This window comes from Sinocyclocheilus anshuiensis, unplaced genomic scaffold (assembly GCF_001515605.1).
Source record: "Sinocyclocheilus anshuiensis isolate Anshui unplaced genomic scaffold, SAMN03320099.WGS_v1.1 scaffold914, whole genome shotgun sequence".
Taxonomy (NCBI): Eukaryota; Metazoa; Chordata; class Actinopteri; order Cypriniformes; family Cyprinidae; genus Sinocyclocheilus; species Sinocyclocheilus anshuiensis.
In genome coordinates this window covers 2147854-2164219 of record NW_015539870.1, presented here as the reverse complement: position 1 = coordinate 2164219, position 16366 = coordinate 2147854, and the positions used below count along the sequence as shown (strand labels likewise).

General features: G+C 35.8%; 2 protein-coding genes across 4 annotated transcripts in view; one reads left to right on the top strand and one right to left on the bottom strand.

Moving 5' to 3' along the window:
* Nucleotides 1-930: 930 nt before the first annotated feature.
* On the top strand, nucleotides 931-6208 carry LOC107685095 (cytochrome P450 2M1-like). 2 transcript variants are annotated; one of them, XM_016481583.1, is made up of 10 exons: nucleotides 931-1000; nucleotides 1929-2187; nucleotides 3310-3472; nucleotides 3567-3716; nucleotides 4049-4209; nucleotides 4708-4884; nucleotides 5096-5237; nucleotides 5313-5500; nucleotides 5583-5724; nucleotides 5933-6208. In XM_016481583.1, exons 2-10 carry the CDS (start codon nucleotides 1996-1998, stop codon nucleotides 6115-6117), a joined length of 1500 nt encoding a protein of 499 aa, XP_016337069.1. In that variant the 5' UTR covers nucleotides 931-1000; nucleotides 1929-1995; the 3' UTR covers nucleotides 6118-6208. The 2 variants fall into 2 exon arrangements, with proteins under 2 accessions (XP_016337069.1, XP_016337068.1); XM_016481582.1 differs by lacking the exon at nucleotides 931-1000 and having other exon boundaries at nucleotides 1875-2187.
* Nucleotides 6209-8326: 2118 nt separating this feature from the next.
* The window catches only part of LOC107685094 (gastric inhibitory polypeptide receptor-like), a 19566-nt gene continuing 11526 nt past the window's right edge, over nucleotides 8327-16366 (bottom strand). For both annotated transcript variants that reach the window (XM_016481580.1, XM_016481581.1), the window contains exons 6-14: nucleotides 14208-14314; nucleotides 13659-13812; nucleotides 12590-12749; nucleotides 12175-12235; nucleotides 12003-12072; nucleotides 11461-11549; nucleotides 10216-10354; nucleotides 10020-10061; nucleotides 8327-9144 (exon numbers count right to left, since the gene is read on the bottom strand). In XM_016481580.1, coding sequence (XP_016337066.1) covers nucleotides 8791-9144; nucleotides 10020-10061; nucleotides 10216-10354; nucleotides 11461-11549; nucleotides 12003-12072; nucleotides 12175-12235; nucleotides 12590-12749; nucleotides 13659-13812; nucleotides 14208-14314 — 1176 coding nt within the window. In that variant the 3' untranslated portion in view covers nucleotides 8327-8790. The remainder of the gene's footprint in view (nucleotides 9145-10019; nucleotides 10062-10215; nucleotides 10355-11460; nucleotides 11550-12002; nucleotides 12073-12174; nucleotides 12236-12589; nucleotides 12750-13658; nucleotides 13813-14207; nucleotides 14315-16366) is intronic.

The window sequence follows — 16366 nt, the reverse complement described above, 5'->3', positions numbered from 1 at the left end:
AAAACTGAGATTGACACATGCTACATAATTTTTTTTTACCGTTTTAGACATATGGGGACAAACATAACCCTACTGATTCCTCATTGGTTCCCACTGAGGCAAATCACAGACAATGAAATTGCTGATACATGGAGACAAGATGATTTTTGAGCTGTGCTCTCTTGACAGGCAAGCGTGTGTGTCTCGGCGAGGCTTTGGCTCGCATAGCGCTCTTTATCTTCTTCACTTCCCTCCTCCAGCACTTCACCTTCAAAGCCATGGGGTACCTCCAGAGGAGATTGACATAAATCCCACAATCAGCGGTTTTGGCCGCATGCCCCGCACAAATGAGTGCTATGCCATTCCTAGGATATAAATGGAGTAACAGTCCAGAAAGCCTGTACGCAAGGATTAAATTAACTTGCATTTTCCTGCAAAACTACTTACACACATAGCTTCAGGCTTTTTCAGTGAACTGGTTATTGAATTACATACTGTTCATAAAACATAGACCTTCTCTTAAACAAATTACTTCAGCTGTAGTAACATTCACATTCATATATACAATCAGAAATGTCCAGATTGATTCAACAAAACACAAGAGTACACTGAACCAAATGGTGACCAAAAAGCTGTTGGAACAGGGAACTCATGATTATATGCATTATAATGTAATATAATGATTTACCAAAAAAACTATATAGCCTATACATGACACTAATTGTCTGAAAGATGTGAGAAAATGTGATGTATGATGCATGACTGAAAAGTTTTACATTACATTACAAAAGTTTTACATTTATGGCTGCATTTGTGCTTCTCTGCAGTGAAATATGACACATATAACATATCTCAAAACTAAAAAGAATAATTGCTTTAATGTTCTACTGCCATTATTGTCACAACACAGCAACAGTCGCAGCCTCGCAGGTGCTTGGGCGAGGCCGTAACGGAGGGGCGTTTTACACAGTGGGTACCTGATTTACTTACGTCAAACGGTTGTGTTTGGGGGTGGGGTCAGGTAAGGGGCATTGTTTTCATTGCATGATTTAGAAACACGAGGACGTCGCTGACGGATCACGAGGAACGGAGTGGGGCGTCATGGCGAAGGAAAGACGCCGTGGTGGGTTTGGCGATGACTGTGGTGTGAATGAAGAGAATGACGGAAGTAGCATAGAAGAAGAAGATGATTTTGCAGATTTGAATTGTGGAGAGTGGAATCAGGTAGAGCTGACATCTCAGAAACGGAAAGACAGAGGCTCAGATTCGGAAGAAATCGGGGGAGAAGGAGGAAGGAGTAAAACAATGCGGACGGAGGATGAGTACAAGGTTATGTTTACATTCGCAACAATGGGAGAAATGAGTAATCCCATGCGATTAACCAAGGTTCTCAAAAAAGCATTGGGAAACATTAAATCTGCAAAATACCTATCAAACAATCGAGTGCTTGTGTTCTGTTTGAACAAAAAGCAACAAGAGATGGCTATTAAGATAAAAGAATTGGGAGGAATAGGAGTGAAATGCAATGTGCCAGGTGAAGAGAACGGAATTAAAGGGGTGATATATGGGGTTCCATTGTCACTAACTGATGAGGTACTAAGAAATCAGATTACAGGCATAAAGGTAACAGAGGTTAAACGGTTGACATCAAATAGGAATGGGAAAAGAGAAATGAGTACAACTGTAGTGATAGGTATGAATGAGAAAATTGTACCAGTAAATGTTAAAATCGGATTCATGAACTACCCTGTGCGCCCTTACATAAAGCCTGCATTGAGATGCTTCATACATTCTCTTCACACTCCATCACAGTAGGTGGCGGTATGCACCTATGAAGTTGGTTCGCAACCCGCCATAAAACCAAAAGAAGAAGAAGATTTAGAAACCCCCCCAATTTAGAAATGCACACTTTTGTTTAGCAAAGACCGCTATACTTTTAATCAACCCAGAGCCGAGCTTTGTTTTCGGTTCCTTACTGCGAATCGGTTCAGAAGAACTGTCTAGTGAAATTTGAAGATGGATATATTGTTGGCACTGAAGACGAATGTAGTGTCTGTTGTCATGGCTGTCTTGGCTCTGATATTGCTGTGGAAGATTCGAGGAAAGCAGAGCAGTTTTGAGCGGCTCCCTCCGGGACCTGCGCCTAATCCACTGCTGGGAAATTTATTTCAATTTAATATCAAGGAAGCCTACAGATATTACCTAGAGGTTAGTAGGCCTATTCAGTATTATAATTCAGTTATATAAGTCTGAGTATTGGCGATTATTGCCCGTGCAGGTAAACTTAAAGTTAACTAATAACCATCCTTTGATGTTAAAGCTTCTCCATGCAACATGCCAATGATGAACGCTTTTTTTTTTTTTTTTAAGATTGTACCATAGGCTTTAAAGAATTTAAAGCAGTCAGTGCATTTTCACTGGGTTTAGATTACATCTGTTCTATTATGAGTCTTTGAGACATGCGTTACTAGGTGAGGGTCACCATTCTGGGATTTCTGAACTCTCTAGAGAAGTTTCAGGATGCAGTTACCTTCAGACAGGAGTTCCCAGTATTGCTGTTTCTCAAAGATGATTTGTTTTTACTTTACTTTTTCACACACTGAATCGCTGTCTATAATACTTAATAACTTTAAAGTAATACTCCACTATTTTTGAAAATAGGCTCATTTTCCAACTCCCCTAGAGTTAAACAGTTGAGTTTTACCGTTTTCGAATCCATTCAGTCGATCTCCGGGTCTGGCGGGTAGCACTTTTAATTTAGCTTAGCATAGATCATTGAATCTGATTAGACCGTTAGCATCTCTCTCAAAAATGACCAAAGAGTTTCTATATTTTTCCTATTTAAAACTCGACACTTCTGTAGTTACATCGTGCCATTTTTGAGCGAGATGCTAATGGTCTAATCAGATTCAATTATCTATGCTAAGCTAAGCTAAAAGTGCTACCGCCAGACTTGGAGATCGGCTGAATGGATTCAAAAACGGTAAAACTCAACTGTTTAACTCTAGGGGAGTTGGAAAATGAGCCTATTTTCAAAAATAGTGGAGCGTTCCTTTAAGCAATACCACTTCTAAGTGCAGTGATATATTATATTTGCATAAAGAATGCTACTTGTCCTATCCGAAATTGCACTACAAACAAAAACACCTTCAAACAACAATGCTCTAATATACATTGACTAAATTAAACCAGAATGATATGTTACCTATATTTAAGGTTGTTAGTCATCGATATCTGAGATAATTTGAAGTACATGTTATTCTAATAATTCACATAATGTGTAACATTGAAATGTCCCGTATCAAACCCATAAAACTCTTCTTACTTTAGCTGAGTAATAAGTATGGCTCTGTTGTCACCATCTGGTTGGCAAACACTCCTGTGGTGATCATTTCTGGATATCAAGCCCTAAAGGATACTATGATTGGTCTTGGTGAAGAATTCAGCGGCAGGGCCATCTATCCTCTGTTGATGAAGTCCACTTATGGATATGGTGAGTTCGCTTGATGCCTTATGTTTTACACAGTTTATTTGAACAGATATTTATCTGAAGACCAAATTGCTGTTAATGTTGTCTCTGTGTGCAGGTGTTCTGTCCACCAGTGGACACCGATGGAAGGAGATGCGCAGGTTCACTCTTATGACACTGAAGAATTTCGGAATGGGCCGCAGGAGCATCGAGGAACGAGTCAGGGAGGAGGCTGAGAATCTTGTGGAAATGTTTAAAAAATGTGAAGGTAAAATCACTTTTATATGATCTTTTATTTAGATTATAAGATGAAACAAACTGCAGACATAAACCACAAAAAGATCTGAAAATCAAACATACAGTGGTTGCATTGTTTAGAAAAAATGTGTTGAATAAGTTCTTGCAACTTGTACAATAAGTTCATGGAGCAAATGTGCCGTGTGTAGATTTAATATATTGTACAGCACATTCAACTAGGTGAATGACTAATTAGAATAAATCCTAACCTAAGCCACATCTCATGTTCCAGAACATGGTGTGAGTTTTTACAACACTAAATTTAAGAAACTTGAGCTCTTTGCTGTACTTTTCTCCTCAAAGGCTCTGCATTCAGCCCTGTGGACATGCTGTTTAATGCTGTAAACAATGTGATCTGCAGCATTGTCTTTGGGCATAGGTTTGAACTTGAGGATCCACAGTTTAAGTCTCTCCTTCGAACTGTGAATACTTACTTCACTATTCTCAGTAGCCCTCTTGGACAGGTATTGTACTCTAAGATTTTTTTTAAAATATATATATATATTTTTTCATACATTACCGTTTATACATAAGTCGCTTATGTGTAGCAAGGCTGCATTTATTTGATTAAAAATACAGCAAAAACAGTAATATTTTTATTATGTCTATTTTAATATATTTTAAAATGTAAATAATTCCTGTGATGGCAAAGCTGAATTTTCATCAGTCATTACTCTAGTCTTCAGTGTCAATAATATGCTGATTTGATGCATTTCTTATTATCAGTGTTGAAAACAGGTGTGCTGCTTAATGTTAGTGTGGAAACCATTTTTTTTTCATGATCCGTTAGTGAATAGAAATTTCAAAAGAACAGTGTTTATTTGAAATATAAATCTTTTGTAACATTATAAATGTCTTTACTCTCACATTTTATCAGTTTAATGCAACCTTGCTAAATAAAAGTATTAATTTAAAAAAAAAAAAAAGAAGACTTACATTGATGTTCTTTATTTTCTTCTTAGATCTATAATGTATTCCCTAGGTTAGTCAGTCTCTTTCCCGGTAAACACCATCAGCTGTTTAAAGACCTAGAAGAGGCCAGAGAGTATTGCAAGCGTGAGGCACAGGCTCGGATGAATACTTTGGATCCCTCATGCCCACAGGACTTCATTGAGGCCTTTGTGTTAAAAATGAAAGAGGTAAATAATTCAGTTTAAAACAGTTCTTATAAAGCCACGGTCCTCATTACATTTACTTGCACCCTCTGGTGGTGAAACTATGACATGATGTCAGTTAAAACAATTCCAGAAAACTTCCTTAATTTACAAGTTTTAGAATTGGTACATCCCAACAGCCAGTTTTTATATGCATAATATTCATTTTCATATTCATCTTCATTGTCTTTTGCAGGAGAAAGACAATCCTGAAACAGAATATCATTTTGGCAACTTGGTTTCTATAGTATGGAACATGTTTAGTGCCGGCACAGAAACCACTTCATCCACCATCAGATACGCTTTGCTTCTGATGATGAAGCACCCAGACGTTCAAGGTGAGATCAAACAAATGTCTTCTCTTTCCAAGCATCAAGCAGAATCCCGAGTGTTTTTTTCTTTCACTTGTACAGAGCGTGTTCAGCAGGAAATTGATGAGGTTGTAGGACAGGACCGCTGGCCCTCAGTAGAGGACAGACAGAACCTGCCGTATACAGATGCTGTAATCCACGAGATTCAACGGTATATGGATCTCGCCCCCATCGCTATCCCACACAAGATGATGTGCGACACTGAATACAATGGTTATATCATTCCTAAGGTATCCTTCTTATGTATTTACATTATCTTTATTTAACTATTAATTATTATTTGTCTATTTCTAACATAAACTTATTTTATAGGGGGTCATGGTTTTCCCTCTGCTATCCTCTGTGCTTATAGACCCGAAACTGTGGAAGAACCCAAATTTCTTTGATCCAGAGAACTTCCTGGATGCAGTTGGCCGATTTCAGAAAAATGATGCATTTGTTGTATTTGGCATGGGTGAGTTTAGAACATAAAAATAAAAACAGGGAGGCTTGTTTCCACCATGGAATTATGTTTCTCACCGTTTTAATCATACTGGGGAAAAAATAACCATGTTAAATCACTGATTAATTTAAAGGGAAAATCATAGCCAATAAAATGGCTGATACATGGAGAAAAGTTTCTTCAAAAGATTTTAAAACTGACTTCTGTCTGCTCTCGTCAGGCAAGCGTGCGTGTCTTGGTGAGGCTCTGGCTCGCATAGAACTCTTCATCTTCTTCACTTCCCTCCTTCAGCATTTCACCTTCAAAGCCACAGTGCCACCAGAGGAGCTCGATACAACACCTAAAAATTGCAGTTTTGGCCGCATTCCCCACACATACGAGTGCTATGCCATTCCCAGGAAATAGAGGAACATGCCCACAAAACTAACAAAGAAAACTTCCAATATATTCTCATTTCAGTTTGATGCTTTAATGGAAATAAATATGTCCAAAATTATATTATTGCACAAGTTTTTTTTGTTGTTGTTTTTTTTTGGCAAATACAGCATTGATATTTAGCATAAATGTTCCTGTCCTCGAGTCTAGCCGGTTAACCCACTTTTTAGCAGTGCACATGGATCTGATACCCAATATCAGGTGTCTTAACGTGGAAGCTTATCAAGTCTGGAATGTTTTGAAAGACATTAACTACTATTTTGAAAGTCAAACAACATTACTGGCACTTTTAACAACATTTTAACATTTAAGTCAGCACAGTGCTTTCATTTTTTCACACTTAGGTGCCATTCATACAGGATGCATATTTGTGATTAAAAACACAAGATGCAGGGTAGTGCAATGAGAAAAAAAAGCCCACATGGTCTAGAGATGCACATTAAAAGAAGTTTAGACCTTGCATTATTTTTTTAATTTCACTGCCTTGCATCTCATGTTTTAAACATGAAAACGATTCTGTGTGAACGGTACCTTATTCTGTAATATGTAGATGATTACTGGACAAAACATGAGAGTGAGAGATAAATAACTATGCATGTTTAACAACAGTGGCTTCTTCAGAACTAGACAAATCTTGCCACATCACAAAAAAGGCATCCTACCAATATTTTTGACAGATTCATGCATGACCACAGACTCTTAGCACCAGGTTGATATCATTAAGCACTAAAAATGTGATACAAGAATTCTTCAGGAGACTAAGGCAACTCTACAACAGTCTATATCTGTGCAGTTCTCCCTACATCCAACAGGTGGCTTTAGATGTCAATGGAGCCGTGGAATAACCTGGATGTGAAAGCAACAGAACAAACACCTCCACTTGATGGATACAATTTAGATACGAGTCGACAATATATTGTATAAATCACAGTGAAAGCTCAGCTACAATAGAGATTATTACTGCACTCTTCCATCCATGTTGACAGAAAAATAATGTCCAGGTGAAGTAACAAAAAAAAGAAGGCATACAGTGTAAGAATTGATCTCAGTCCGTGTGAGGGCATACTCCGATTTAAACCTTGTTTTGGAAACAAACAGTTTCCATGTTTAATAGTGTTGTTACTGTTGCCTATTAACTGAAATACCTAGTAATCCTCTTTAAACTCTATTGTAGACATACAGTTCACAGTTGGGTTCTGTCATGGCACAAAATGAAAGGGGATTAGGCCATTGAGTGGAATGCAGAAGCATAAAAAAGGAATTAGATTTCCTGCTGTTCAAGAGATCGCCTGGAGCACGCCATCCTGGTTGAGCGGGTTACATAAGAGCCATATAAAACCTTCATATTAGACATTTAACACCTCCAGGGGCACCATATCAAATAAGGGTGAGGATGTGACATAATGTCTAGTACTGAACATAAGTCTGGTACTGATTTGTTGTTTATGGACAAAAACAAAGTCCATTATTGGTCCCTATACTGTATGTATATACAGTCTCCCCAAAAAGTGTTTGGGCTCTTAAACTGCACAAAATAAAATGTGGCAAATAACAATATCAAACTAAGTGGCATCTGCAATTATGATATACTACCATTCAAAAATGTTTTCAAAGTCTCTTATGCTCACCAAGGCTGCATTTTTTTATTCAAAAATACAGTAAAAGCAATACATTTGTAAAAGATTATAACAATTAAAATAACTCTTTCATATTTGAATATACAGTGGGTACGGAAAGTATTCAGACCCCCTTAAAATACTGAGCAAAGGGTCTGAATACTTAGGACCATGTGATATTTCAGTTTTTCTTTTTTAATAAATCTGCAAAAATGTCAACGATTCTGTGTTTTTCTGTCAATATGGGGTGCTGTGTGTACATTAATGAGGACAAAAAATTAACTTAAATGATTTTAGCAAATGGCTGCAATATAACAAAGAGTGAAAAATTTAAGGGGGTCTGAATACTTTCCGTACCCACTGTATTTTAAAATGCAATTTATTCCTGTGATGGTAAAGCTGAATTTTCAGCAGCCATTACGCCAGTCTTCAGTTACACATGATCCATCAGAAATCATTCTAATATGCTGATTTGGTGCCTACTTCTTATAGAAAGTTCAAGAGAATGGCATTTATTTGAAATAGAAATCTTTTGTAACAATGTAAAAGTCTTTCATGTCACTTTAGTTTAATTTAATGCATTCTTGCTTAATAAAAGTATTAATTTCTAACTAATCTTATTGACCCCAGATTCTTGAATGGTAGTGGATATGTGGTTTAAGGGTGCAAATACTTTTTGGGGCTATTTGGTGATTTTGCAGGCTAGGTGATGTTTGTGTGTCCTACCTGTGAACTCTGAACAGACAATCCTCATGCAATCAAAAATATAAATGACTTTGTGGTAAAGTCTTTGAGTTGATCCACAATGTTGGCACATAACAGAATTCATCTAGTGTCCAAAATGAGGTATAGTGGTAAATACCAAACAAGAAAAACACAAATAAAATGGGTTGTCAGGCATAATGTGAGTAACGTGATGTAGTAATATGCTTTTGACAGTTCAAAAACAATGAGACCTCATATTCCAAGACACTCCATGATATCCAGCTTTGTTTGTCCAATCAATGGGCAGCACAGTCCACATGATTCAACAGTAGCTCTCAGAAAACATCACTGCTCCCTCTCCGGCACACTGGGGTAACGCTGGCACATCCAACCCGTTCAGAACCTGCTTTCGGGCAGAGATGTAGCAGTATGCCTTGCCTCTCTTTGCTCTGGGATGGTAGTGATGTTGAATAGCTGGTAGGGTGGCTGTGGGTGTTGGGTCCGAGGACAGTTGGCTGCCACTGTCCAGAGGGCAGTCTGGAGAGCAGGCTAGGTCGTGGTGACACCGAGGTCCTGCACCTCCCTGCTGTGCGTTGCTACCTGAATTACGTTGGTCCTCCAAAATGCTTATTCCCAGTTTCCATCGCCGCCATTTCTTTTTGATTTCTGACTGTACCTGGAATCAGAGACAGTACATATATCAAGGGTTATTATAATTAAACTAAAAAAACTGAAATCATAAAAACACATTTAATACTTAAAAAAACAATAAGTGTAATACAATATTAAAATATTAAAACATTTTTTAATTCTCAATAGTTTGTTGAAGTACAAAAATAACTAAAAATAAAAACCAAAAATGTAATAAAATCTATATAGACACATAAAAAATAATAAAATAAAAATGACAAAAAACAAATTTACTAAAACTTTAACTAAAATGTAAATGAAAATAGGAAATATAACTAATCTAATTCAAAATATTAACAAAAACTATAATAATATATCATATACAGTATGTGTGTGTGTGTACACTGCTGTTCAAAAGTTTAGGATCAGTAAAATTTTTTGTGTTTTTTTAAATAAGTTTCTTATGCTCATCAAGGCTGCATTTATATGATCAAAAATACAGAAAAAACGTATTCATGTGAAATACTATTGCAATTTAAAATAATGGTTTTCTACTTTAAAATATAATTTATTTATGTGATGCAAAGATACGTTTTCATCAGCCAGCATTTATTCAAAATAGAAATCTTTTCTAACAATAAAAGACTTTACTATCACTTAAATTATCAATTTAACATCCTTGCTGAATAAAAGTAATAATTTCTTTCAAAAACAACATTTCAAAACATTTCTGACCCCAAACTTTTGAACGATACTGTATATTGTTTATACATTGTATAAGATTTTGACTGTAAATAAATGCTGTTCTTTTGTGTGTGTGTGTGTGTGTGTGTAATTAAAAATAATTTATATTTATATAATTAATATAATAAAAAAAATACAAATATATACAATAGCCTCTTTATTGACAAAGCCTCTTACCTCTTTATTGACAAAGCAGTATAATATGGCCACCAGAAAACCCTGTGGGGTAACAGGAACTAATGCGTCAAAACGAGTTCATTGTAAGCACATTCACTGCATTTAAAATGTGCATGGTAAACGAAAAAGTAAGTACACTGAATGAACTAAGCCATGTTGTGACATGGGCTGTCTCTCTTGATTCCCTTAGTTGTACCTGAAAAGAATTGAAGAAGAGTTCGAAGAACAGGTTGACATTGCGAAGCACGCCCTCAGTCTGTTCCTCTGTCATCACAGCAAACACCACCTCATGAATCCCTAACAGGGGGATGAGGGTCAGCGTGGACTTGGCTAACCTGAGGGACCAAGGATATTAAAGACTAAAGATTATTCAAAACACAATCCAGCCCATCTCACTTCAAAACATCATCAGCTTTTCTTTAAATCCATGTTTAATGTCAGGTGAAATTCACAGTTCATTTCTCTTTTTCACATTAATTCATTCTCAAAAAAACAAATCTACATCTTTTAGGGTTTTTAAAAGTTTGAAGGGAGATTTCACAGGCAGATTAAAGGGGTCATATTATGCTTTTTTAAAGATCATTATTTTGTGTATGCATTGCTGTTCTGTTGTAAGTAATCTTAAAGATTCCTAAATGCATCTACTTTCGGAAGGCCAAATAAAGTGCTTTTGCTTTCGCCAAAGCACACAGCGAAACACACAGCGTCTCCCTGACATGGCTGCATCAACACTAACTGCGGTTACTGAAACCACGCCTTCTTTCTTTGCGTGCACATTTGGGCGGCATTATGCAAATATTTCCACATAGTGAGGTAGATATGTGGGGGCGTGTTAGAACGAGCCATTTTAGGGGGGCGTGGCAGAGTCTTAACTTTGATAAAGTATATCTCTTTGGTTTTGAGACTTTAGTCTTTGCAACTTCAGGGATCTTATCTATGCACAATCAGCTTGTAACACTCCAAAGAGAAAGGAAAACTTGAAATCGCATTATATGACCCCTTTAAATGACAACAGTGAGGCACTGTGGTTAAATCAAGAATCTAACTGGCCTCAATCACTGTTAATCCACTGTTATCCAGTCAATCCACCTTTTATTCTGCTATGCATAAGCAGGATATAAGCTTGAAGGCTAGAAATATAGTCTCTGGTGGGGAAAAAATGCTCCTTAAAATGAATGCTACCCTCAAGGCTGACATTTGAATAAGAGGATGAAATATTTTCTTTAAAATGGTTGAAACATCAAAAGTTTGCTAAGGCACTTTATGTGACACAATTCCAGTTTACGTAACGCTGATGAAATAAGAAATAGACATTTTGCAGGTACAAGGAAACACCAATAGATGGAGTAAATCTGAAAAAATAAACAGACTAACAGATGCTGATGAAAATAATATACATTTTTTTGTTGAAAATGAAACAAAAATGAAGTCAAATTCTTACCTAAATTTATAATCTGTATACCTCATCTGATGTGCTTTTAATTTGGAGATGAGGATCTGAATTATCCTTATAAATATGAAAAAGTTCACCTGCAAAATATGGTGATAATTCTTTTTAAATATAAATAGTTAGACATAGAAAGTTCTTCTCAAGACTTCTCATCCTGTGCAATGAAGGAAAATGCATAAATTATTCCAATGTTCAAACCTGGCCACAATCATTTCAGAGTGCAGTAAAACAGTTCCTCAACACAGTCCTCAAGAATGCTCCAGACTAATGAGTCATCCATGTATAATACATGAGCGAATGTATATTTAACTAGTTATTCATATGCTGCGTTCCAAACGACTCTCCCATCTCCCAATCAAAAATAACCCCTGGAACAAAGTCGGCCCAGATCCACATTGACGTTCCATTGGTTGCTTTCAAGTGGAGGTGGGAGAATTATCTGTAATTATCTTTATCTGTCAGCATATGTGAGTGGCTATTAATACAATCAAAGAACAAATTAAAATTTAAGACAAATTGAGGTAAAAACTCACTAAAATCGCCAAAAGGATTGGCGTTCGGATGATCCACCAATATGCCATATTTTCGTTGATCTCCCAGCACCTTGAGAAATATGTAGGCATTTGTAATACTTAACCAAAGCTGCTCTTAATCTTTAACCAAATGAAAGAAAGCTGTTGCATCAAGACTTTTGGCACATCTTACCTGGTGTTCTCATACAGGTAACGAACAACTATCCAAGGCACCACAAAGAGCACAGGTGTTCCTGTTAGAAAAAAAATGAGATTAAATAAAAAACAGAACACCAAGACACCTGCATCTTCATTAGCATTTAATTTTTACTTTCTTAAAAAAAAAAATAGCATGTATGAATGTGAAAATGACATTAATTGTGGTAATTGTTCATTATATGCATGAAAATATCTGTATTTAATTAAATAATTTATAATAATTTAAATATTGTATGTGCTAATAGTTCAAATTATAATAATATAATATTTTAAATATTTTACTTACTTTAAATGTTTTAATATTTTTAAATATCTTAAAATATTTTAGTTTTACTCTCTCATTTTCATGACAATAATTCCACAAAAAAAAGAGTTTGCAAATTACACACCCCAGCCGATGAAGAGGTATACACAGAAGTAACTGTTCTCTGAGAAGACCATCAGCACCAGCAGGTTGTGAAGATATAGACCTTCTACCAGTAGCCAACTGTAGTTTGCCCCAACACAATACTGCATCAGGACCTGAGCCACACGGCAGCCTGGCATCACCTGTGGGATTTTAAATGGGGGTTCACTGTACCAATCCATGAAGTTTAATAGTTTTGTAGCGGGGGCATTTTCCCAGAGGAGGCAAAATTGGAAATTAATTCACAGTACAAAGATAAAAAAACACAAATATTATGAAATATGACATTTAAAAAAAAAAGTGTATAAATCACTTGTTTTTCTAAAATGACACTATTGTTATTTTTAACAGATCCCCTAAAGTGTGCGGTGGGGGGTAACTGAGAATGAATGGGGAAAAGTCACATAAGGCGGCAATGCCTCCATTGCACTTTGACTGGCCTATCACTCTGCTAATGCGATAAATTCTACCTCGTTTTCATACACATTCTGCAATTGGTCTGAATGAATAAATAATGGTATTAATGGGAAGACTAATTAAAAACTATGTATGTACAACTGTCACACTGTTACATATCTCACTTTATGTCAAAATCAAAGCTGAAAGGATTTGAAAACATGATCAGTGCACTGTTTACCAAGCTTTGATGACTGATGATAAGAAAATTTAAAATAACAGCTGAACATCAGTTCACAAATAAAATATACATGAAATCTGAAATTTCTTACAGCATTCTTATAGTTTCTATTTTGGAATTAATAATGCTTACAAAACACTAAATTGAGGAGATTTATAGTTGGTTATAATAAAACATACTTAATGCAAAAATTACATTGTTAATGCAAAAATACAAAATATAATTTATTTAAACTGCTAAATTTGTACAAAATTAAGTGTAACTGGAATATGAATTTACATTTGATTAAAAAACCCTGAGGACTTTGTCTCCTCATTTCAGAACACCACTGGACGCCACTGTTTTTAGTGCAGTTTTTTGGTGTGTAAGAAAACACTCAAGTGAGTGTGTGTAGAGTCACTGTATTTCTGCTTACCTGGTCCCTCAGAACAATCGAAACATCTTTGTTGTCCCTGAACTCAGGAGCATCTTTCATGAGAAGCGCGTCTCTCGTGAGGATGGACACAGCTCGCAGGATGAAAGAGGCAAACAGATTGGTGTGGATGTAATTACGTGTGCAACGGAGCTTCCTGCAATATTACAAAGACCTCATTGAAACGTTCATTTTATTCATGAACAGCTGAAACTGCAATTCTCCTGCTGATAGCAACAGCTAAGCTAATGACCTCATGTTGAAATGTTAAGCACAAAATGACTATATACCCTTAGGGGATTCACATATTCATTCCTACATGTTGCATAATACTTAGGGCTGCGCATTTAATGGAGATAAAATCTTAATTATGATATAGACTTGTGTGATCATCGAACCTTCAGGTTCAATAAATTAATTAGGCTAGGTATAATATGATATAATATGATTTCTGGCCAACTCATTTAGCTCTGCTGTACTGTGAGTGTTGTTTCAATTTTTCTTCTGCATGCCATTTTCTACTCGTCTTTATTAGGAAAAGCTGACACTCACCTGAATATGAGAAGTATAACCAGGGCTAAAGAAAGGCTGGCCAGGGATAGAGAGTAACCAACTGTGTACATCACCCTGAAATAGGCCAAGATCGTCATCTGATTCTCCTGTGAAGACAGCGAGAGATAGAATAGTACTATACAGCCATAAGTCATTTTAATTCATGTGACTACTCTGAAAGAAGAACCTTCTCAGACATCTTGTGTGGGACATGAAGGCAAAGAACACCAGAACACCAAGTAATTCATTCTTAGAGACTTTCCGACATTTTTCTAACGTTGCCATACTGACAGCCAATGAAAGCCTCTGGCAAAGAGTAATGACAGCTTTATATTCATGGATCACACTACCGAGTAATAGCCTATAACTCTGGAAAATAACTCTGCAAGCAGGAGATAAAGTCTGCTGTGCCAATAAGAAATGAGTGCAGAGCTCCGCAAATGACACTAGTGTGGCTGCTTACCAAGTGCTTTGGTTCATGAAATAACAGAACTGCATAAAATTCATACAGTCTGTTTCATATTTTACATAAATCCTCCATACATCACAATATAAATCGTTACTTTATTTCTTTGTTTCCTTCAGTAAATAGGAAAAAGGTGAACAACACTGACACATAGGCTACTGCTTTATGCACTCTTACAATCAGCAACAGGTGTGCTACTCTACTAATTGTGGGAGTGGCTTCCTATAAAAAAAAAAAAAAAATTCAATAAAACATACCATAATCAATTTCTTGATTAAGACCTTTAGGATACAATGTATCTAAAGTAAAAATCCAAAAGATCTATGTTTCACATCTATGTCCCCTCCCCAACCTACTGAACAAGTGAACTTGTTCAATGCCAAAATAGAAAAACTCACAAACAGAATTTGCGTACTCTTTGAAATGTTGTGCTACCGGTTTACTAAAGTCCCCGCGTCTTATGGCACTACAATGTTCACATATACGGGTTCTTAATTCTCTTGATGCTTCAACATCATACAATATTCCACATTGACAGTGTATAGCATACATGATGTTACACGGATTACAAGTAATGACATTTTTTATTAATATATTTTTGCCTGTTCTCAGATGTGAAAAATATTTCAGCCTCCTGGTGTATTGACATTGAGTGCAATTTCCACATAGTTTCCCGAAGGAATTACAAAAGGTGGAGGCTTGGAAGGACTTATACATACATCAGCCTTAACTAGATAATTCTTTAGACTCCTTGCTGTAAAAAACGACATGATGCTCAAAGGTGTTGGAAAGATCTGGGTCTGATTGTAAAATGTGCCAATATTTTCGTATAATATTAGAAAATACTGGAGCTTGAGGAAAGTATGTGGTAATGAACTGCACAGAAGAATTCCTTTTAGTATTTTGAGTGTTAACAGGACCAAGTAAATAATCCATTTGAACCCTTTGGTTACCTTCAGTGAAATTATTTTAGTCATTTTGAACAATGGCATGAACTTATGCCTGACAGGGTGCTGAAGAATTCAGATTTTAAGAAATGAGAATTGACTGGAATTGAGCTTGAAGTTTAATAATCTGGTAGGACAGGAAGTTAAACTGGAATTTTAATTTGAACTTGAACAACAGGAAGTGGAATCTACTGAATTGCAACTTGAATTCAACAAAGTCAAACAACTAATTGTATTGGTCTAACATAACATGAATAATTACATAATTAATGTGACTAATTATGCATATTTATTTCCTAATCTGTAGATATGTTTATCAACTGATTAGACATATTTCTGTAAACTAAGCTCTGTCAAAATAATTAACATAGTCAAAAACAAATCTTAATTTTACCATACAGTCTACCAAAAAATGAATAAAATATTGACTTTATTTATCATATCCTTTTTCAAAATGCTAAAAGGAAATGTATACTTTTATACATTTAAGGATGCATTAAATTGATCAAAAGTGACAGTAAAGACATTTATAATACTTCAAAGATTTCTATTTCAAATGCTGTTCTTTAGAACTTTCTATTCATCAAAGAATCCTAAAAAATATATCATTGTTTCCACAAAAATATATAAAGCAGAACAGCTGTTTTCAACATTGATAATAATAAAAAATGTTTCTTGAGCAGCAAATCAGCATATTAGAATCATTTCTCAAGGATCATGTGGTACTGACAGGAATAAATTGCCAT

What these genes read in the sequence shown, in the direction of transcription:
- LOC107685095 (XM_016481583.1), top strand. Translation starts at nt 1,996, where the DNA reads ATGGATATATTGTTGGCACTGAAGACGAATGTAGTGTCTGTTGTCATG. An exon ending in AATGTTTAAAAAATGTGAAG is followed by an intron (nt 3,717 to 4,048) that starts GTAAAATCACTT and finishes TTCTCCTCAAAG; the next exon opens with GCTCTGCATTCAGCCCTGTG. An exon ending in ATTTGTTGTATTTGGCATGG is followed by an intron (nt 5,725 to 5,932) that starts GTGAGTTTAGAA and finishes TGCTCTCGTCAG; the next exon opens with GCAAGCGTGCGTGTCTTGGT.